This window comes from Chelonoidis abingdonii, chromosome 25 (assembly GCF_003597395.2).
Source record: "Chelonoidis abingdonii isolate Lonesome George chromosome 25, CheloAbing_2.0, whole genome shotgun sequence".
Classification (NCBI taxonomy): domain Eukaryota; kingdom Metazoa; phylum Chordata; order Testudines; family Testudinidae; genus Chelonoidis; species Chelonoidis abingdonii.
Genome location: NC_133793.1, coordinates 16202886 through 16227145, shown reverse-complemented (window position 1 = coordinate 16227145; position 24260 = coordinate 16202886). Strand labels below are relative to the sequence as shown.

Sequence of the window (24260 nt, the reverse complement as noted above, 5' to 3'; positions counted from 1 at the left end):
TTAGTTGTTACCTTGTCTGCTGAGACAGGCAACAGGGGCCCAATTAATGGCCTTGTGGTGACATGAAGAGGGGATGGGGATGGGATGGGCCTGAGACCCAAAACATTTCACACAGGCACCTTTTGGTCACCACCATGCTGCTGCGATCCAGATGGGAACATTTCTGTCTCTTAACTCTGGATTTCGAATACAGTCATGAATGAAACCTTCAGGGCAATGTTCAGCATCAACAAAAATTGGATTCTGAACCAGAACTTCTTGGTAGCTCAAGAGCATTCGGACCTGGAGCTCCAGTTCGGGACCATCTCTGTTTAAAAAGTCCCCTGAGGGTAAAACACAACAAAACCAAGTATCAGCCTCTCAGAACTGCCAGAGAGACATTTAAAGGTATGGCAACAACACTACATGTTTTAAAATGAGTGACACTGGGGCAGGTCTGGAGACTCTCACAGATTCACTGTAAGGGTCATCATTCTTCTCCTTTAAAGTTGGCTAACGGGTGCAATGGGAATCTTGAGGTATAGGTCTTATTCCCCTATTAGCAGGCTGGACAGCAGCTGGTATCGGCAGCACTGTAAATGAGGTACTTGTGGGAGAAGCTGAATGGTGAAGCCAAAGAGCAATAGCAGTACGGAGGGAGGTGAGGGCTAACAGCAGCAGTGGGAGTGAAAGAGGAGTCTGAAGAAAGAGCCGGAGAGAGAGAAAGAAGGAGCTGGAGTGAGAGAGATGCAGCAAGCTCAACTTTTGCAGGAGTAGCATCTTGAATTGTTTTGCAGTGATTCTCTCTGGTTGACCCACAAGAAGCATTAAAAGGTTCACAAAAGATCTGCGACCAACCATAGCTGGTTGGTAGGATGGGTCTGGCCAATACTACAGGACCAAGGTGAGGCAAAGAGACAAAGGGGAAAATAAGGGAAAGAGGGTATTGTCCCTATGAAAAAGCCCCACAATTCGATAACTTCTTTGGCAGAGTGGGCAACCAAATTCTGAAAAATATTCCCAGCAGGCTGAGTGTGAAACCACTCATAAAGTACTGCAGTCCCCGTGTAACCCTCTGAAGGCTGGTCACTTCACTGGTAGAAAGTGTCCTGAGAAGAGTCACTTTGCCAAGCAAGAATGTAAAGTGTGTTAAGGGCTAAATCGCTCCATATCAATAGCTGCACTGATATGATAAGACATTGACCACTGAGTGTTCCCATAGTATCTCTGGTGAACCACCTTCCCTGTGCTGACAATCAGAGCTCTGAGTGGAGCTTTTACTCTATAATTTGGAGGTAATATTTTAGCACCCATTTCTGATGTGCTGCATCAGTGATTATGTGTGGCAGTAAGCAGCTGTCATCTTCTCTTCTGTATACAGAAGTACGGCTTTTTTTGGTCAATTCTACTGCTGTTCTGAAATAAAATGTAAGGTTATTTCAGGACGAGTAATACATTCATTGACGTCATGTTACACAGAGCATGTTAAAAAGAGTTACTTTGTTTTGTTTTTTAAAGAGTGTAAAGTTTAATAAAATGTAGTTAAAAGACTGGATTTCGCTCAGTATTGGGGAACATAGGTTTTTTGGTTAACCCGAGTGGGACACCTACAGTTCATTTCCCTACTGTTTAGAGTAGAATTCTCTTAAAATGGGCCACTCTGAGAGAGAGACTCCTGTGCTGATTTGTGTAAAGTAAGGTGAATTTCAGCCACATCAGATTGTCCTTCTACTTGATCACAGATGACAAGGTATTTAACTCCCAGAATATGAGTTTCCCTCTGAGATTCCTAGTTCCAAGAGGAACCAATATGAGGGCAGTGACGGTGCTTCATGTGTTTAAAGACAATAACATGCAAGGATCATTTGTCCATGGGAAATTCATTCGCTACACAGAAGTAACACCAACCTGCCTAAACAAGAGTATTTGCACAGTGTCTTCCAAGCGTGGCTTTGCTCCCATTCCCAAGCCTGCCTCCTAAATCCTGGGAACTCACTAATAAATACTGAGTTGCTAGCCACAGAGTTCAAGATGAGATGTTATTATTTGTTTGCTCTTCTATAATTCTCTGCATAGATCTACCTCTCAATGTCATTGCCTACATCTATGCAAGCTGAGTTGACTTGTACATTTGAGGCCATACATCTAAGCAAGAGAGGGACTGCTTGGACTGAACCTAATGGCAGACTTTCATTAACCCCTCTTTTGGTTTACATACTTTGATTGTATGCTAATTCAACATTTGAAAAGAAAAGCAAATGTACACAGGTAATAGAAAAGAGAAAACCACACCCCTGCCACAACAAAGTCTTTTCTAACTAGATAAAACCAAGAGGACTCACCATCTCCCAGCAGGACCAACCTATCCTGATACAAGCTTCTGACCCTTTTTTTTGCCTCCCTTGATATACATAGGATGTAGGATTCTTAATTGTATCCCATTGATATACTACTTGTTAACTGATTTTTATTTTTCAAAAGATAATCAGAAATATTAAGGGAGTGCAAGAGAGTGTGATGAATTACCATGAAGTAAGAACAGATGATTGAGCAAAGATAAAGCTTTTGGTTGGAACTACTTTGGTAGCTAAATCAGAGAACTGGGAGGGAGCCCAAACAAGTATATATAAAGCAATCCTACTGGTGGACATTTGACCTGTGTAAAAACAATTGGTCAATTGGCCAGTCAAATACTGTGAAATAATGTGAAAAATGGTCAAATATTTTAAAGCATAAATGTATCAGTACAGTAACGAAAGTATCAAAAACCAGCAGACATTATGGTCGCCAGCAGGCTTAGCGTTAGATACTTATGCCTAATTACAAAAAATAAGTTACTTAACCAAGGGACTTTAACTCAGAAAAATGCAAAACAATGAAGTTCTAAAAGAATTAAAGACTGACACCATCCTGCTGCTGCCTATAGCAGTGCATTCTTGGAATATCTGACAATATTTCATGATGGCCAAATAATAAATAAGTGGTCAACTGACATTATTTGACGGGTCAATTGACCAGTTTGCTAAGCCTATGCAATCTATCCTTTCAACTCCCCAGCAAAAAAAACCCCCAGCTTTAGAAAAGATCATTCCAATTCCTTCATCATACAGGTAAAACAACTAATGAGAACTTTATTTTGAGTGGAAGATTCTGAAAAGAACTAGGAAATATGGTGTCATCCCCACTGCAGTCCATCATCTCCTGCACAGGGACAGCTACAGGAAAAATCTGCACTCTTCAGCTGTCTCAACTGAACCACCTGCAGAGCGGTGCTAATGACGTGGTTGCTAGCTTGAAAACCAACTCAGGAAAGAAACTGAATCCAGCCTGAATTATAGAGAAATCTCAAGGGTGTTTAGTTTAAGGTGGTTGTAGAAAAGTAAAAGGGAACTGCTCATGTTCATCTATACCTGACCATCCCCTGCTGATATCCACCAGACACCTTTACTGACTTGACTTTGTTTTTACTGATAGCTCTTCTGCAACAGGCTGTAATAAAAGTCTGAAAACAAAATGTGATACTTACCCTCCTTCAAAGATCTTGATCCTGGCTGGCTCCCCTCTTTTGGATATGGGAGCCTCTTCTTCTGATTTGCCTCTTTTATCCTCTTCCTTCTCAGCTCTAGTTAAATCTTTTCGACCTTCATTGGAAAGGAGTGAAGGCAAATGAACCTACCTCCCCAAAAGAGCAAAACAATCATTTATTACATTTCAAATGGCTCTAACAAACACACAGACCATATACACTGGGTCCTCTCAGATAGGGAAGGCAACTTACCACATGTGGTGTTGACTATGATGACTGTACCCTAGTAACTAGGACTTACATTTTCAGACATGATCTCTAATTCTGGATCCTGTCCTCTGTTTGATATGTCTTATTCAGACTGAACTTTTAAGGGTTGGGAATGTGTTAAAGAACCATGTAAATTAACAACTATTTACATATTTTATTATAAAAACAAAACAAATATTTAAGAATTACTTTCCTCTTGCAAGCTGGATCTATACAGTTATTTTCATTTTACAAATCTGAAAACTAAGGCATAGAGAGGTGAAGTGTCTTGCCCAGGGTCACTCAGTGAGTCAGTGGCAATCGGGAATAGAAAACAAGAGACCAGGTTCCCAGTGCATTGCTCCAGCTGTTAGATATTATCTCCTATATATCCATACACTCTCTCAGATGGATTCAGACAGTGTATGGCCTGGTCTACACTACACGTTTAAACCGAATTTAGCAGCATTAAACCGATTTAACCCTGTACCCGTCCACACAATAAGGCCCTTTATATTGAAATAAAGGGTTCTTTAAACCGGTTTCTGTACTCCTCCCCGATGAGAGGAGTAGCGCTGAAATTGGTATTGCCATGTCAGATTACGGTTAGTGTGACCGCAAATCGACGGTATTGGCCTCCAGGCGGAATCCCACAGTGCACCATTGTGAGCGCTCTGGAAAGCAATCTGAACACGGATGCACTGGCCAGGTAGACAGGAAAAGCCCCGTGAACTTTTCAATTTCATTTCCTGTTTGCCCAGCGTGGAGCTCTGATCAGCACGGGCGGCGATGCAGTCCCAAATCCAAAAAGAGCTCCAGCATGGACCGTACGGGAGATACTGGATCTGATCACTGTATGGGGAAACAAATCTGTTTATATCAGAGCTCCGTTTACGAGGGAAGACATAAATGAGGCAAAGGCATTTGAAAAATCTCTCCCGGCGACCGCGACAGAGCCACAGTGACAGTGCTGTGCGGACAAGTTATAATGAAAGCCTTCACAAAAGGTGGCGCTCCACGGAAGGTAGGGATGGGGAGTCATGGAGTCACTCCGCTATCCCACAAAGTCCCCCACAGTCCTCGCTCAGACAAGCATTGCAATAATACTTAGGTCTGAACATTAAGAAGCAAGGGTCAAACATTTCCCGGGTGTTTTTCAGGGTATAGTGGTCAAGATTTACACCCTCCCTCCCCCTGAAAGAAAAAACGTTCTTACCTTTTTTACTCAATATCACCCTTAATGTCTACTGCATGCGCGTAGACGGGGCTCCTGAACCACCTTAGCATCCCCTTCCCGGTGGCAGCGTACAATATGGACTTGAATATCCGTCTTCATCATCAGCCGTGAGTCTCCTGGTGGCCTCACTGGGTTGCCAGGGGCTCCTGGGTAAAAAACACCGGGTAATGACTCGCGGTCATTCCCAGCAGATGGTACAGAATGGCTGGTAAACTGTCCCATCATGCAATGGAGGCTGAAGCTTCTATCGCCCCCCTTTCATGTTAAAGAAAAGATTCTGTACTGCCTGGACTTCATAGCAGCGGGAGGCTCGCCTCAACCCCTCATTTATCTCACATAAAAGTCAGTGTTTCTTATTCCTGCAGTATTTATTATTCATCACACAAATGGGGACACTGCCACGGTTAGCCCAGGAGGGTTGGAGGGAGAGTGAAGCAATGGTGGGGCTGGCAGGGGACCCTAGAATGGCATGCGCTCATATTTCTGAGGATCTTTGGGGCTCTGACTGGAGAGGCTGTCCTTCTCTGTTCTCAGTACACTTTGCCCATATTCTAGGCAGCTTACTGACTCTATTTTTAGACAAACATAAAGAAGAGAATCCCATGGAGTCATTCCCATTTTTGTCCATGCGCCCCCGGCCGACCTCAGCGAGGCCAGCCAGGAGCACCCATGACAGCAGCAGATGGTACAGAAGGACTGATAACTGTCATCTCATCGCCAATTTACAATGGCATGGCAGACAGTGCAATAGGGATGGTAACCGTCTGCTACCTTGCAAAGGCAAATGAATGCTCCTATGTAGCACTGCAGTACTGTGTCTGTCAGCAGCATCCAGTACACATACGGTGACAGTGACAAAAGGCAAAATGGGCTCCATGGTTGCCGTGCTATGGCGTCTGCTAGGGCAATCCAGGGGAAAAGGGCACGAAATGATTGTCTGTCGTTGCTTTCACGGAGGACGGATTGACTGACGACGTTTACCCAGAATCACCTGCGACACTGTTTTTGCAGTGGGATCTCAACCCAGAATTCCAATGAGTGGGGGAGACTGCGGGAACTATGGGATAGCTACGGGATAGCTACCCATAGTACAACGCTCCGGAAATCGACACTAGCCTCGGTACATGGACGCACACCGCTGAATTAATGTGCTTAGTTTGGCCGCGTGCACTCGACTTTATACAATCTGTTTTACAAAACTCGTTTATGTAAAATCAGAATAATCCTGTAGTGTAGACATACCCTATGAGTTACTAGAAAGGAAATAGTTTTAAAATGTAGGAGTCTGGCCTCAGCTTTGGTATCTTTCTTCAGAAATCTAGATTTTTGCCCTCTAAACTTTGTATGAACTGATGGTTACTGAAAGCTCTTGGGTGACAGCCTTTCAAGAAGACAAAGCTAGCCAGAGGTTTAGCACCCCCACCGCCACAAATATAATTACAACAAAAACTGTTTCTCCCTCTCTGCCAAGAGGTTCTAAAAGTGAAGTTTTCTCTTCTTCCTGCTGTTAAGCATGAGGCTCTTTGCTTTGTCATAGACCGAATCATAAAGACAGTCACACAGTGACATGCCATTTAGCGTGACTGTAAATCATTATGTTCTGTGCTATGTGACTCAATCTGTTCTAAGAGGAGCAAGACTCTGCATATGGACCTCATTATGCTACTTCAAGGAGCTCTGCATGACATTATATTTGGTGACATTACAAAGTTATGAATTAACAAAACATTTTCTTTCACATCATCCACAAAGGTTTGAAAGTGCAAGGCAAGTTAGCTTTCACCTTAATTATATTTACTCTGTGTACACAGCAGTACAGAGTGATTTCATTTTGTGGATATGACACTTGGCAAATCACTTAGGACAAAGTTTTCAAAATTGTCCACTAATTTTGGGAGTCTGGCTTGAGACGCTCAGCGTACATCTACACAGCAAAAAAATCCCCACAGGAGTGAGTCTCAGAGCCTGTGTCAACAGACTTAGGCTCACAGGGTCTGCGCTGTGGGGCTGAAAATAGCAATGTAGATGTTCAGGCTTGGGCTGATGCCTGAGTTCTGAAAGCCGAGGGTCTCAGAGCTCAGGATCCAGTCCAAGCCCAAATGTCTACATTACTATTTTTAGCCCCACAACACAAGCCCAAGTCAGTTAATCCAGGGTCTGAGACACACAGCTGCGGGGATTTTTTTGTGGGGATTGCAGGGTGCTGAGAACCTACAACTCCAAATGAAGTCAGTGGGAGTAAATATGATCGGCACCTTTGAAAACCAAACCTTAGATGTCATGATTTGAACATCCAAAGTTAACGAAACTTGACTGCAAGTTTTCACCTTAACTTTTTCTATGCCCCAGTTTCACCGTTTGTAAAAGAACCGTAATGATATATGCCATCACAGATGTAGCATTAGGCTTAATATATCAATCTTTTTGAAAGAGTCAGATATAAATGGACAGATGGAAGGCCCTAGACAGATGTAAAATAAATTATACAGTTACTATTTTACTATTATACAATTGCATCATTTACCAAGCGTGCACGTTCTCTATGCAGTTTAGTTAGTCATGCAGTTATCTACAGAGCAATCTACTCTTGCTTCAAACTTCACCTGCTTGGTAAATCTCCCTGAGATTGAAAAATCAAGCCAAGTTTGAAGACTGTATGCTATGTACTACAGCTTACTGGTAACTGACGGTATGTCCTCTTGTATTAAAGATTATGGTTTATATTAACTTTTCTACTGTATTAACTGACAATGTATAGTTATAGAAAGGATTTTTAAGTAAAATAATTACAAAGGTTCAGACTGAAGCCTGAACTTTCAGCCCCTTGACTGAGGCCATTGGAACCCAGTTATTATTGACCACAGCTTCCTGGGTAGCCAGGAAACTGTCCCTGGGACTCTCTCTCAATAACATGCAAATAAGCAGGCTTTAGAATTTCACTCCTACTGAACATTTGATTAAAAATCACTTTTTTTCCTCCATTGAATTAAACATGGTTTGTGCTAATACTATCCCATTGAAGCAGCAGTTACTAATATAAACTAAGGAAAAGCATTTTCTTAGAAGACACATCAATAAAGCAGCCATCCCAATTTAGTGTGTCCCAGCTGGATATAGTAAACGTAAAAATACATTTTACACATACACAGCACCTTTCATCATGAAACATTTTACACATATATACATATACCACCAGTAAATGCCAGTGGCTTTGGAGTAGGAGACAGATATATAAGAGAGAGCACAACAGTGTGGGGAGGTGCATTTTGTGGATACACCAGGACAAATCCCCTACTCTTGCAAAATGCATCATGACCACTTTTAATATCCACTGGGGCTTTCTTTCTAAGGTTTTGGAAAAAAGATCTTTAATCCATTTGGGGGAAACTACATGTAATGAAATATCTCTGTCGTGAGGATTGAGAGTTGCATCATCCCTGTCTAGATTTTAACCTATGATTGCAGGGAAACCAGATATTTTAAACCTGATGTTTACATCATCTTACCCAGCACAGCCTAAAAGCACTACTCTGTGTATGTGTGAGCACCCACAGCCCATGACAAAGCCGAACGGCAGGCAGGTGGCTCAGCATTTCTCAGAATGAGGCTCATAGTTGGTAATACACTTTGAGACTCTTTAGGATGAAGGAGGCAGCATAAGGGTAAAGTATTTGTTATTGTTATTATAACACACATAGTATGTGTCTCCTAGCTCCTTGAAACCATGTCTTGGGGGTTTCTGCAGGAGATTGATGGAACTGCTGAAGAGAAATATGGTAACTCTGGCGCGTATTTTAAGACATATTTATAAGCAGCAATTGCAGCTGACATTACAATAAATTCAATCTTCAGGGTTCGTTTTGCGATTCAGAAATAAAATGAACACTCCGGCAATACAAACTGGGTTGAAATGAGTATCAAATTGCAAAAACTTCAGAGCAATTCTGTTTGCAAATCTGCATAATCATGACCTGGATTAGGGATTTGTATAGTTCCATATTAACTGAAAACAGTATGTGCTATGCTCTGGAATTCTCCCTCCCCTCCCCAACACCAAAATGAAGGAGAAAGCACCGTGTGGTACGCAATAGCTTCTCCCAGACCCATAGGCCCACATGGCACCCCAGTGACTTTAGTGGAGCTCTGCCTGGGTGAAGCAGCTTGCATGACTGTGGCATGGTTGGTTAAGAATATAAAACAGGTTTGTCTTACTTCTTTTAACCTTTTTCGGGGTTTAGGGTCAATTCTACAAAAGTATTTAGGCCCTTAAAGATGCAGTCAGGCACCTAGTGGCATATAAGCATCAAAGTGAGTTAAGTGCCCAACTCCCATTGATTTTTCAATGGGAGTTAAGTGCCCAAGCTGTTTAGGTGCGTTAGTAAATCCCACAACCTGTCTATCTGCATCTTTAGGTTCTTAAATATCTTTGTTAAGTCTGGCCCCAAGTACTTTTGCCTGTTCAGATACCATGGTGCTGACTGTGGGATAGGTAGATAGACTCACAGCTAGAACCCCAGGATAGCTCAGTGGTTTGAGCAGTGGCTGCTGAACCCAGGCTTGTGAGCTCAATCCTTGAGGGGGCCATTTGGGATAGCAGGGGGTTGGACTAGACCTCCTGAGGTCCCTTCCAACCCTATGAAAACATCCCTCCCTACATACTAATTTATTTTTTAACAACATTACACAAAACAAAAGAAAATTATGAGTTTTTTTTTTTAAATTGAAATATCAAGGCAAATGTGTCATCTTTTGTGCTCAGTACTGGTAATTGAAAGTAAGGGGGCGATCACGTACTGCTCTGCTGATTACCAGACAAGTAGACACTGAACTATATAATGTCCTGCCATAAAGCAGATTTGCCAAATGTCTTTTGGCCAATAGTGTCTTTTGTGTTCTTATGCATCCCGCTGTCCCACTGAGGGTAAGCGCTCACCAGTGTGAGAAAGGGATGCACAAAGACACCCTACTAAATTAACACCTCCCCACCCTGCATTTCTGTCACCTCCCCCACCCCCACACAGGTAGGAGAAAAGCAACAATTTTCTTACCTCAGTCATTTTTGGCTTCCTGGAGCTGGATGGCACAAGCCTGCCTGTCTCTGGACGCGGAGCTGTAGCCATGGTATAGATTTCTTTGCACACCTTCTGCTTGGATCTCAGGAGTGAGAGGGCTGCTTTAGTGGATATACCTGGGAGGTTGGGATTATACAAGCTAATGCACCAGCTGGCATACACTGAGGACCTTCGGTCGACTTGCTGGATATGATTTGGCTTTATGTAGTTTAAATAGCACCAACTGACATTAGTAGTTGTGTGGAGACTGGGGAACTGAAGTACCTTCTTTAGATCTGTACCTTCTCGAGACTTCATTGCACTTTGTGTGACATCAGAATGAGGTGCTGGGCTTGGAGGATTTGGTAGGGGGTGTTCCGTCAGCTCTTTGGAGTCTTCCTTCTTTACTGTCTGCAAAGGTGTCTTGCTTCGGAACTGCTTGCCAGCTTGTGGTGGGTATTCCTCCAGTGCCTCAAAGCTCAAAGCACCTGAATGTGGCAAGGCTGGTGGCATCGTACTTGGGATTTCCTTTGGCTCGGATTGTTCAGAGGACAAACTAGGCGGAGTTTTAACCTCAAGTCGGCCTTGGCTCTCTGCCAGAAAGTGAGATCTATCCTGCTTTTTACCCTCTTCTATTGCACTGGGAGGCTTCACCACTTCTAACTTTTCTTCCACTTCAGAGACTTCCTCCTCTTTCACTCTTTTCTGCTGCTGTGTTTCCATCGTCAGCTCCAAGCTACCAGCTGGAGACAGCATCCGCTTGCTTCCACCAACTGTTGATGAGCCCCCTTCCAATCCCAGGACACTTTCTGATGGGGAGGTGAGTGGCATATAGCCCTTCCTTTCTGGTAATGGCAATGGCACTCTCAGATACGGAGTCTGGAAGATGCTTCTTTGATCCTCGGTGATCATCTGTGCCAAATCAAAGCCTATTCCATGAACATCAGAGCTGCACACCAAGGCGCTCTTGGGTTGGCGATCATCAAACTTTGGAAGGACAATAGAAGAAGGACTACACTGGGACTGAGTGACTAGGATTTGAGAAAGAGTAGTATACATTGCACTCCCATAGGTTGGCATGTTAGTCTGAATGCGAACGGGGACTACAAGTGATACTATAGGATCCGGACATGTAGGAACCATCAGCTGAGATGTGGAGACTGGGGCTGAAGGGCTGGTTGTGCAGGTCAAAGTATGTAACCTGCTGTCGGAGCTGTACTCTGTGCATAGAGAAAGGCTGGAGGCCCCTGCTGGTGGAGAGACACTGGATTTGATCTGCGGTAAATGGCCACCAACCTCACCCGGCAACTGGAGAGCAAATGGAGACTGTAAAGGTAGAAAAAACGCAGAAGGGAGTGGTGAGGAGCCTGGGTAATGGACAGGTAAGAATGAAGAGTGCTGTCTGAATGGTACCTCTGCTGGATGTGACATTAACGGAGGGACAACGTGAAGCTGGCCTGGGTGGAGAAGAGCCTGCTGGAGAGGAAGTGGTGGTGTCTGAAATACAGAGGGAGGAATCTGTGGCATAGGAAATGGAGCAGAGAGCATGTCGGACATAGTATGAGTGGAGAAGAGCTCTGCAGACTGTTCTGGCTGCGGCAGAAGGTGCTGGAAAGGGAAGAGAGATACTTGGGGGGACATACGCTGTTTTTCATGCAGCGCTAGTTGTGGCATCAGATGATGAAACACCTGCAAAGCCTCAGAGTATGGCTGGCTGTACACAGGCTGAGGGCTATCTTTTGGCTGACTCTTATCTCCATATGAGGATGAGGTCGATGAAGATGTAGGCTGATGGGGCAAACTGGTGACAGGAGATTTACTGGAAGAAGGCAATGGTTCTTCTGTCTCTTGCCTTCCTTTTGGGGCTGAGTCTGCCTCATGCTCTGGATGCCTGGTGAGAGATGCTTGCCTAACCAGAAAGCACTTCCTCCTTTCCTGTGAAGCCGAGGAAACTGAAGGGCCAGGTGTTGAAGCAGAAGAGGACGACAAGCTACCATAGTCAAATGATTTACTACGGGGCTCCGACATCTGAGAAGGATGAGACACATTAGGAGTCTGCTCAGAAGCAGATCTTCGCATTTCCCTGGAATGATGATGGTGGCTTGGTACCATTAACATATGTGAGCCAATGCCAAGGGGTTTAGTATGGGATTCGGAGGGCTGGCTGACAGCCTCAGATTTACTGTATTCTTCACGATCAAATGAAATGGAATGGCTGGAGCCATGGGATATACTGCTTTCCTGACTTGGACTTCTCGTCAGGGAGATAGACTCAAAACTGGACTCTCCAGAAGACTGAGCCATTTCTGCCAGCCGCAGCCTTTTCTTTTTTGGTGGAAGTTTCTCAGCAGGAAGCTGGGAGAGAGTTTGGCTTCTCTGAGGCCATTGAAATTCCTCCGTTTTTTCTGGCTCTTTAGGAGGTGGCTCAGGCTCGGTTTCAGGTCTATCAGGCTCTTCAGTGACAAGAATCTCAGGGACCTGGATGTTGGGTTGGCGTACTAGCTTTGGCTGCAGGGAATGAGAAGGCCTACTGTGCTGCACTGCTGGCTGAGATGAATACTGTGATATAGGTTTTTCTTCTGCTTCCAAGCTGCTCAGCTGTTCTATAGAGTCAGACTTCTCGAACGAACTTGTATGCTGGATGACAGAGATCTCTTTTGAAGTTTTTCTTCTCTCTGTGTTTTCTGTACTAGAAGCTGGCTTTGTAGTTCTGGAGTGAAAGCCAGCACTGACTTCGGTGAGCGGCATGGCTTTACCTGTATCAGCTGAGGACTTAATGGACTCACGGGGTAAGTTCAAAGCAACATCCGATGATGCTGGGTTAGCAAACTGACTTACTGGCCTCATGCTGGATGAGGGAGTTTCAGGCAAATCAAAAGCTGGAGGGTCCTCATCATCACCAAGGCTCTTCTCTTTTCTTCTTTTTCTGAGTGGAGTAAGCTCTAAACTGGTCCCCAGCTTGTAATGCATCGTCTGCGGCCACGTATCAGGATCCACAAGACCTTTCTCAGCTTCTGCAGAAGTATGGGAACTGGAAGAACGAGGCTTCGAGATCTGAAGTTCTGAACAGTAATATTTCTTATGCGCTTCGTAATTATCCCTTTTCTTGTATCGAGCACCACAGATATTACACTCATAAATGAACCCTTTAACTTTCGGACCCTTCCTTGACTTTCTGGTCACATCACTTTCCTTGATTTCTTGTTCTTCGGCAGGTTTGGAAACGGTTTCTTTGCTTACTGAGCTAACCTCCTCTGAACCATATTCCATTCCCAAAGGTAGCTCAATAGCTGGTTGTCGTTTTAGCATTCGAGGATGTGAAGAAAACACCTGACTGCGGCTTACGACATCAGATTCCATGATGTGGTCATCAAATGAATAACTACCTCTAAAGGTCTGAGGGGAGCTTATACTGCAGGCAGCAGAAGGCATTGAGTGGCTTCTTAGGAGAGGCACTGTCTCTGTGGCACTGTGGGATTGCTGAAGTGATAACGATTGTTCAGGTTTAATTTTTTCACCATGAGATGTCAATGATTTTGATGCATTCAACTGGCTACTGGAACCAGACTTGCTGTCAAACTGAAATGATTCTCTATAAACACCAGACTTTGGAGATTCAATGCTGCTACGTCTAGATAACGAACTTCTTCTAGGCTTCACACTATCTATTTCACTGGTATCTACAACAGCTTCATTAATTGTAATTAGCTTAGTGATGTGTTCAATAACCTGTGTTCTAGGCACAGATAATGGTACCATGCTAGGTTTATCTTCAGTGGAGACGTGCGGAAACCCCTGGGTTGTGGTTGTAGCTAACACTGGTGTCCTTTGCCCAATTCTCCCACATTTCCCAAAAATAATTTCTGCATAAGATTTTGCATTTGTATTTGGTGGGCTGATTTGTTGTTCTGCACTTTCTGATCGCGAGAAGTAGCCTGACTCTGTACTTCCTTTACTGCCAGGGCTGAGGAATGCCTGCTCATCTATCACTTTCTTCCTTTCACTTAATCGGAGTGCAAGCTTCTGTTTTATAGTATGTGTATCTTCTGATTTGTGGCTCAAAGCATGATCAGATGAAGGCTCCACAAACTGTGTGTTGTCCTCAAGAGACTGAGACATACTGGAATGGGATAACGAACACCGGTCGTGGCTGGAACCTTGGCTTCCTAGACTATGATGACTGCTAGATAACAGGGTGTGCTTTCGCCTGGGCGATAGTTCTACTGAATGACCTGACATTGCACTTGTCTCCTCTTCTGAATCTGTGCTTTCTCCTTCAGTAGGTTCTTCAAATTCCTCCCCACCGATCCTTTCCATTTCCAAACTGGAAGGATACATCTCTGCTCCAATTCCTGAGGCCAGCCCCGCTTTTATTCTATGAGCATGAGACTTCCTGTGTTTATACAAATTGCTTTTAGTCTTAAAAGAAAAGCCACATGGAATGCAAGGGTATGGCCGCTCACCTGTGTGTGATCGGATATGTTTCTGGAGCACACTTGGCTTTGCACAAGGTCTACTGCAGTACTGACAAATGTACTTGCCTGGCTTCTGAGGTTTCTTCTCCTTCTTGTGCACTTCCTCAGTTTGTTTTAAGGAAACTTGGGAAGGTCGAGGGATATAGACTTTTTGAATGGATGGCATGTCCTCTCCAGGAAGGATAGAGGAATGGGAAGGGATGAGCTGGCTGTGATGAGAATGAAGCCCAGGTGATGAAAAAGAGCCAGAAGGACCCGGTCTTACTGGATCAACTAGCTGCCATGTGGGCCCTTCAAGGATCTGCTCTGGTTTTCCAGGAGACATAAATGCTGGTGATAGTGGATGCTGCTGAAGCTGTGAAATGTGGGGAGAGTGCTCAAAAGAGGAATGCTTGGGTTGCTTCTGATGTCCAGTTTTCTCCTGAGATTCCTCTCTTGGAATCGGCAAGGAGCCAGAAAAGTGCTGCTGCGATATGATATCACGAAGAGGGGTTGCTTGCGAAGAAGCAGAGCTGCCCTGATACACAGAGGCAGATGAAATACTGGATTGGAAAGCCTCTCCTTTGGTAAGCCTCTTTCTGGGACTTTCCTCGGCCTTTTTTGTGCTTTTCTGGCTTTGTTCAGGATCCATGACCTTAAAAGGGTCTTTGAATGCTATTTTGGGCAGGTTTTGGCAGGCCTCATTTATGAATAATAAAGGTCTCCTCTGTAGATTCCCTGCTTTGCCTGCATTTGCTATGAAGCTGGAGCTACCAAGAGATGGTTGTTGATATAAGATTTTACTAAAGTATCACTAGTTGCTATTTGATTCAAAAAAATGTTTCAGGGTCAATAAAGTTCACATTGGTAACGTATGACAAACTACTTCAAAGAGAGAAAACTTTCCAAAACTTTTAGTCCAAATGTTTTCCTTGTGAACTTGGTTAAGGTTTTAAATCTTGCCATTTTATTTCAGTTGACAGTGGCAAGCCTTCAAAGTCAAGAAGCAACCCCAAAATGTCTCTCTTGTTTGTTATGCAAACCTTTGAAAACTTGAGACTTTAGTGCTCATCTCATAATCATGGTTTTCCTTTGCAAGGAAAATAACACTGAATGGTGTGTGTTCCCCGTGTCTTCCTGCTCTTTCACTTTGGAGTTCAAAGGCCTTGAAAAAGTATTCTCAACATTTCTGTAATTATAACAATCAAGACACAAAAACAAACACACAAATTACTGCAGCATTCATATTTCATCAATTAAATACTCATATTTTTATAGAGGATAACAACATTCTATACAAAAGAACATTCATAATAGTTCAACTAATTCCTACCATTTTTAGTGACAATGCAAACCTAAATATTACTGCTGTGAAAACTCAGGGATCTACTCTCTCTTCAATACATGCATAACCAGGCACTGTAAGAGTAACTGAAGCTAGAGGGATACAAACAACTTGAAATCTAGTCACAGTGTTTAAAAAAAAAGAGTTAAAAGTCATTTCAGATCTTACACCTGCTTGACTTCTCCTTCACCCCCTGCCAATTTTTATAGTTTTACAATCACATTTTCCTACCTAATTTAATGGACTATACAAAGAAAACCATGGAACTAATTACATACAAAGTGTTACCAAATGCACCAAGTAAATACACAGAAAAACAGAGCACAACCTCTCTCCTTCTAAGTCTCTTAATGTTGCAATAATCTTAGGTATCACTAGTTATAACAGTATGTAAAAAAAAAATCATACAGAATATGGTTTTCTTAAATTGCCTGTGTCCCTTTAAGTAAACTTCCTGAGTTTATCATTTTCTTCCGTAATAGATAACGATGGGGAGTCTTATTTTAGTGCTGCTCCTGTTGGATGCCCATATCTCAAATATGGAGTTGCTCATGTTGGCATTGTTTATGCTAGATTTACAGGCCTACCATTTTAACAACGCAGTGTGGGCTTGGGATGTCCTGTTTACATGACCACATTTGAAAACTGAACCCTTGATTGGTATACCACATTCTCAGATCAGTATATATTATCATAACTGTCATTCACACTTCATCTTTGAGAACTACAGTGAGATTGAAATTCAGACTACTGGGGACACCTCACTTGTTTTTTTGTCATTACTTTAGGCACCTAAACAATATAATTGCAATGCTTTTCATATTCCTAGACATCTTGCATATTAATCATACTCCAATATTTAGCTTGTTCTGTTGCTGAAGGGCCATTGCCACTGCTCTCAGCCTCTCCATTCCTCTTATAACCGGGCTGTAATTCACAACTTTTTTATTTTTAAGTGCATGGACTTGTCTGCCAGGTGTGGGAGCCTGTGACAACAGTGAACTCCCAGAAAGAATCTTTGGAATTCCACCACCCTGCAATGAATACCTGTACATGTCAGTATGAGAGAGGAACTTAGCTCTGTGAACTTTCAGCATGTTAAAGGACTTTGAGGAACAATACAGCTGTTTTGGAGCATGTCTCTGAGACTCTCTCCAGTCACTGGAGTTAATTGCATTAACAGTATTATATCACATTTTTTTAAATCATATGCATAGAGGTTACAGTTCTCTCCCATCTGCAATATCCTTATCTAGAACATATTCTGAATATGTAGGCTGCAATTTTCAAACCTGAGTGCCTAAATTTAGTCACCTAAATAAAAAGTCTGATTTTCAGAGGTGCTGAGCACCCATAACTCCAATTGAAGTAAATAAGGTGAATTGGGTATACAGGGAAACCCACTTACAGTGAACCTGGATATAAGACGCTGTTAACCCACTGTCAGTCAACAAATGAAAAGCTTTTAAGGAGAATGTTTGGGAAGATATATTCAGCCTTTTCTGAAATAGGAGAGCTTCTCAGAGAGATGGAATGGAAGATGGCCAGTGTCTTATGAGAAACAGGGATTGTGTCTCTTAAGTAGGAACAATTGGCAAGTACAATGTTGTGACACACTGTATCTCAAAATAATACCCTGTAACCCCCATATTCACCACTTTTATATGGTGTTATGAAATATTTTCTACAAAGTATGCCTTGTGAGGTATCATTTGAAAAGTCATAGTTTGCTGAACATCGTTGTCCTGCTAAAATCTGTGCATCAACATTGTATATGGAAATATGAGATTTTTCTATAGGTTTGTTACTGAAACATATTATGAGTCTGGGAAACACCCACAGACTAGCCCCTCAGAGGTAATAAAGGACAAAGGTATTGAATGTCAAGCTGCACATACACAGAAGGTGCAAGCAAGAATTTGCAATTCATATGAAAGACTGATTGTCAGGCATGTAGGCAATAGGATTGCCTAACCCCATGACACAGCAAGGATTTTTCCAGTACGAGGAGTTGGGGTATAAAAAGGGAGAATATACTACACACAAATTACCTCTCCTCCTCTCATCTCTACTCACAGAGCAAGATCGTTTGAAAGACAAAAAAGCATCATCGAACTAGAGGAATGGTCTCAGGCTGTAAGAAGATCCAGCCTGCAAACTAAGAACTATGAACTGTAAATTGCCTGCAGCATCTGGTGCGGTGAGAAAGTCGCTTGCTTCAGTTTTTATTTATCTTGGTAAAGTTTAGGAATTAGATTGTGATTCTATCATTTTATTTCCTTTTGTAACCACTTCTGACTTTTTATGCCTGTGTCACTTATATTCACTTAAAATCTATCTTTCCCTATGTGACATTATCTGATTGGAATATGATCATGCAAATCATTGTTGCTATCACTGTTATATAATTGCAACGAATCTTATACGAAGTGTGACTCATGGCCGGAAAGGGTTAAGCATCCTGCAGGATAAAGGATCCAGAGCCAACCTTTAGAGACATGTTAGAAAAGTATGCAAATTGTAATTAGGGCCATTCTATGGCAGATAGGCTAGAACTTTGAAATGCAAACCTATATTGTTAGAAGTTAGAGGTGATACTAATTGTATGTGTGTACTCATATCTTAGAGGTTAACAATGTAGTCAAACAGTCCCTGTCTATGCTATATTCTGTTAACTCAGAGATCAAAAGGAAATATTAACATTTAAATGAACTGTAGATAGAGTGATATCAATGTATTCATCTCTCTTTGAAATGTATAGCAAATCACCTGTGAATGGTGGGAAACAGGCAATTGCCTTATGTTAATACCTATAGCTAATTACTGATGATGCTTAGGAAATAGGTCTACTTCGGAGTTTCCATGATTGCCTACTGTTCATCTAAGGACTTCAAGCTGTCAAAAGAAGGCTTGAAACTCTATAAAAACCTTTGGGTCTTGATCCTTTTTAGTTCAGATCTGCTTGATGCTTCATGTGGTGAAGCTTAAGTCATAAGACTGAGATCTCCATTCCTATCTGCATCATCTAGAATATGAACATTGGACTATAACCTACAGACTAATCCTGAAAGAACTCTTTGCAACTACAAAGCTCATCATCTCTACTATAAAAAGCAACAGAGAAAGTTTGCATGTGTCTGACGAAGTGGGTATTCACCCACAAAAGCTTATGCTCCGATACATCTGTTAGTCTTAAAAGTGCCACAGGACTCTCTGTTGCTTTTTACAGATCCAGACTAATATGACTACCCCTCTGATACATCTCTACTATGAATCTGATATCAGAACTGTACTCATGTCTACATGTATATTGATCTTTTAACCAATACTCTCTCTCCTTTCTTTTTTAATACTTTTTAGTTCAGTTAATAAGAACTGTCTGTAAGCATGTATTTGGGTAAAAACTGGAATATTAATTAACTTGGGAGGTAATGTGTCCAATACTTTGGGATTGGTAGAACTTTCCTTTATGATGAATAACATTTTCAGTAATCCTCATCATATTTGACTTGGGGGTCTGGGTAGAGGCCTACGGCTGGGTTGCTTTAAAGGGACTGTGTTGCTGGCTTCTGGGTAACCAGCAAGCTGTTTTGTGCTGGTTTGGTAAATCTAAGTATTGGAATATCCACCAGTTTTGGGGATTGTCTGCCCCATTCTTTCCAGTTCACCTTAACTGAGAAACCTCAGTGCAGCTCCCCTGGGATCCCAGACACACCATAGTTAATAAACTTGTTTTAATATTTTATCTCAGCTAGTGTGTTTTTGGTTGAAGTGTATGGGAGAATCTCTACTCAGATTAACAAAGGTTGTGGCATGATAACTTCCTTTGATGAAATTATAAACAAATTAATGACCTTACACTGATCAAGAGAGTCTTGAATAGCGTAATATACACATTTCTGAGGTGTAAGGCTGGGATTGGGGGATTTGCGAGTGTCGCCCTGTAAACAGTTCCTGAGTGGCTGGGAGAGCATTCATGTAACCTTGCTGGGTGTGCCTCTGCATGCTGATGGCTGTGTGTGATTAAGCACTGGAGTAAATTGCCGAGGGAGGTTGTGAAATCTCCATCATTGGAGATTTTTAAGAGTAGGTTAGACAAACACCTGTCAGGGATGGTCTAGATCGGGGGTCGGCAACCTTTCAGAAGTGGTGTGCCGAGTCTTCATTTATTCACTCTAATTTAAGGTTTCGTGTGCCAGTCATACATTTTAATGTTTTTAGAAGGTCTCTTTCTATAAGTCTATAATATATAACTAAACTATTGTTGTATGCAAAGTAAATAAGGTTTTTAAAATGTTTAAGAAGCTTCACTTAAAACTAAATTAAAATGCAGAACCCTCCAGACTAGTGGCCAAGACCTGGGCAGCGTGAGTGCTACTGAAAATCAGCTAACGTGTCACTTTCGGCACCCGTGCCATAGGTTGCCTACCCCTGGTCTAGATAATACTTCGTCTGCCATGAATGCAGGGGCCTGGACTAGATGACCTCTCGAGGTCCCTTCCAGTCCTATGATTCTATGAAGAGGATTCAATTGATTTTAATAAAATATCTTAATCAAAATGATGCTACTTAAGAGTTTGATTCTGCCCAGATGAAATGTGTTTATATGTGAGCATGAGGTAAACGGTTCTGAGCTGGATGGGGAGTATAAGGAATACCCATCCTGTGCTACTGAGAGTACTGTTCCACAGTCCCCAGTTCACTACTGCAAGTAACAGCAGTGAGGCTCAACAGGGGAACATGTTGATTAGCTGATGGTTGTGTTTGACCATCCCATTGTCCCTGTGAGTGAGGCCCTGTCTCAACTAGAAAACAAAGGTGTTATTTTAAAAACCTGCCAGCTACCATTTTTAATTAATAGAGTTGAAAAACATGGCAGCATCCTAACATTCATCACAACCTGCTGGCTTGTTCTGGAAAGGGTCAAACACTATCCACATTAGCTGCTAGCACATTTTTAAACACCACTTAAAGCTAGCACATTTAAACAAAATCAAAACACCTTTCTTTCTAGTGTAGACAGGACTTTTGTGAACCAGCACTCAAAGGACTTGAGACTTCCTTCCTTTCGTCTACACATGGATTCTGCTAGGTGCTCACATTTGTCCTAGAACTTCATGCCCTTCCACTATCTGCTGAGCACCTCGCAGACTTGCAACTGCAAGCTAAAGAGGCTGCCATATTTTATTCACAAGTTTGTTGCTAAAAGGAGGAATTCATTACAGTTTTGAAACCTTCTTTTTAAACAGTCCTGGCTCCCAGCAAATGTCTGACTAACACCAGCTAGGACCAGTCAGCTTGAGGCAGAACCCTCATCATTTTTGGTAGCACTGATGATTAACCGCACGTCCTTTTCACACTTGTCGCAATCTTAAGAAGTACCCTGCTCTGGGGTCATTTCTAGACTTACACCAGTGCATTGTAGTTTCGACACAGCCGCCCCTCTGTGGTGCCCACATGCCAGCAGTAGCCTGTGGAACAGAACATTAATTTAGCCACCAGCTTCTGGTCATATTTACATTTACAGTGCACAGATGGATCATGGGAGTGTGAAAGGAGAACGTGGGATGTGACAGACCCAAGTCCCCAGATTCCAATGAAGAGAATCAGCTTCAGCATCATTTCTCTGATTTAGTTAACATTCTGCATCATGAACATGGGCTGCTACAAGATTACAAAATGTCCTGTAAATGAAGTGATAGGGTTACTTTTTCTTTAAAATCAGTGCTCTTTGCTCAGCACACCAGTAAGATAAGATAGAAGCGGTCTGGCATTTCTTTTCTTACTACTTTAGTTTGCTGGAAATAGATCTAAGCAGAGACTTTTGAAGAAACCTGTGAGCTCTCTCTCTCTCCCACAAGTTCAACCCCATGCATTAAAAACTGTCAGCTACAGCACGTTGCAACAGGCCAAAAAGAAGTCTGCATTTTGCTTTCTTCTATGGCCTCCAGGATCACAACTCTGTGGAAAATGACTCCTTTATGATTTGGGAGAAGGGTTTTGAGATGGTTCATTCTGTCAACTCAAACACAATCTCTAGCCTCCTCCAGTGAAGTAGAGCCCAGCTGTTTCCACTGGGATCTTTGCATGGCAGTTAACATTTAAAAAAAAACAACCAATGGACAATTCATTGCGTGTGGGCATTCTGGAGACACTCAAGATACTTTCGACCTTTTTCTTCAGTTACTGAATGACTGTATCCAAAGCAGCTGGCAATGTTAACAGAGCTCTAAAACCAATCTCCTGCCCTAGAATTATAATTCTCCAGGGAAAGAACAATAAATAAAGGTGCAAGAATAAATTAAACAAATTTCATTAACCTAAAAGTAGGGGGAAAGGTTTTCCTCGTGTCTGAACTCTGCTTGGCACAGGATAAAGTAGTGTGTGGGGTGCCTCTCAGGAACTGGTTTTGGTTGTCTGACCTGCCACACTCTAGCTCTGAGATAAGTGAGAGCAGCTGAGGAGCTGCTCTACAGTATGCCAGTAAAGAAGAAATGTAGTAGAGTTCTGTTCCCTCATGTTCTCATCTTCTGCCAACGTGGCACTTAACGTGGAGGAGAAAAGGAGGTAGCGGTGCAGGAGGTGGATATGCTGACTCAGACAACTTAACACCAGCAGAGAATTCCCATACACAAGAGAAATTCTCCACTGGCCACTTCCGGACAGAATTTGGCTGCTTTGTACTCCTGTGGCCACAGTGGAAGGGGGAATCAAGCCAGATTTATTTTCTTGATTAGTTCTCTTCTTCAAATTACTGACCCAAACTCTTCCCATTCTCTAACATATACTGTCCATCTCTATGCCATTTTCTTTTTTATCCTGATCTTGCTTTACTATTCATTCTGTTTTGTATTAATTTTCTCCCCTCTCTTTCTTTGAAAAGCAGCCCCTCTTTTCCTCTCAGTCTTTTCTATTCACCTCAAACTCTCTGTTCACCCCTCTGCTTTCTCCTGTGGTACATGGTCTATTCCCCTTCACTCTCTTTATGATTTCCCAACATTACTGCAAAGCAGAACACTGTATTGCCACGACATCATCAGATCTTTAAGACTTTGATCTGATGACACCTACATCTGAGCTACTTTTGAATGTCTCTGAGGAAATACGAAACACAGACATTCAAGCTAGGGGTTCTGGTTGTTATTTTTATTAATTTTCAGTATCTGAAAAATGCCTGGCTGCATTAGAACTTTGTATCTCCTTAGATAGGTTTATTTGAAGTAAGAATGGATATATTTGAAGAGAAATTGGCTGCTTCATTAGCAGTGGCAAACACAAAGAATGCTGTTCTGTCCTCGCTGAACTCAGTAACAAAATTCCCACTGACTTCAGTGGGACCAGAATTCCACTCAGAATTTTTTACAAAATACTTATAAATGCTTTTTTAAACAGCCTCATGTATTGTTTGCATCCTACATTCCTGCATGTGGCTGGAACTCACCCCTGTGCAGAGGGCCAGTCACAAGGTCCATAAACCACTAAAAACTCATCCAAGCCTTCAAAATAGGACTTAAGCAGGACTTGAGTAGTGCCTATACCCGGTGCCTGCCTCCAGCACAGGGGAGAATGTCATCTTTTGTGTGTACTCCAATACACAGACAACGTGCTTGCTACGGCGCTTGGGGTGAGACCCACAGCATGAGGAGTGCTATAGGCTGTTACTCACAGCTGACTTATGATCAGGATGGGAATGTCATTAAAAGTACCTTTAAAGGAGCCAGCCCATTTTCTGCTGAGTTTGAGGATTTTTGTTTTGTTTTATTTTTGGTTGGTTTGTTTGTTTGGGGAGGGGGTTTTTTGGTCCCCAAGTTTATTTTGAAAAAGTGATTCTTGAAAACTTGCAACCTGTGTTGTTTTATAAATTGTTTTCAGTTTAAACTGAAAGCCCTAATGAAACGTGTTCTTCAAAACGCTGCAGGTGACAAAACTCTGCTGTTAGGAACACCCCAGAGAAGGAATTATTTTCTCATATATTAGGGTGTGTTTCATTTAGAGCAAGATTCATCCTGCTTAGTCTGAAGTTCTTCCAGTGGAAACTCTGCCTCTGCTATATGCATTCCCACTGAGGAATCATAACAAACAATCTCTGCTTCTGAATGAAGTTCACAGAAGGTCAATGAGTTCTTTCCTCCTATATAACAAAATATACTGCAAGAGGATCTTGTCTCTTTTTCCCCTGTGAAACATGGTAAGTTACTTCCACACAAAAGCACTACACAAGCTATGAATAAAGCATATGGAGTCGTAAGTACAGTACTCTCTGCTTTCTGTATTGTATGTTCCTGATAACTAGTTTTTGCACATGGGTTTGAGTGACAGAAGATGTGCTGCCATAGACGTTTAAAGAGAAATATTTGTGACCAAGAGGGAATTATAATGTAACCAGTGATCTATGTGAGCATTAGCACACTGTTAGCAC

At 42.3% G+C, this 24260-nt stretch overlaps 1 protein-coding gene across 9 annotated transcripts in view; it reads right to left on the bottom strand.

Annotated features, from left to right (window-relative positions):
• Nucleotides 1–24260, bottom strand: part of HIVEP3 (HIVEP zinc finger 3) — a 443901-nt gene that overhangs the window by 89576 nt on the left and 330065 nt on the right. For 8 of the 9 annotated variants that reach the window (XM_032764058.2, XM_032764061.2, XM_032764065.2 and 5 more), the window contains 3 exons: nt 21252–21312; nt 10040–15685; nt 3506–3651 (listed from right to left, as the gene is read on the bottom strand). In XM_032764058.2, the coding sequence (XP_032619949.1) occupies nt 3506–3651; nt 10040–15148 (5255 nt within the window). In that variant the 5' untranslated portion in view covers nt 15149–15685; nt 21252–21312. The remainder of the gene's footprint in view (nt 1–3505; nt 3652–10039; nt 15686–21251; nt 21313–24260) is intronic. The other variant, XM_032764060.2, reaches the window with a different exon arrangement.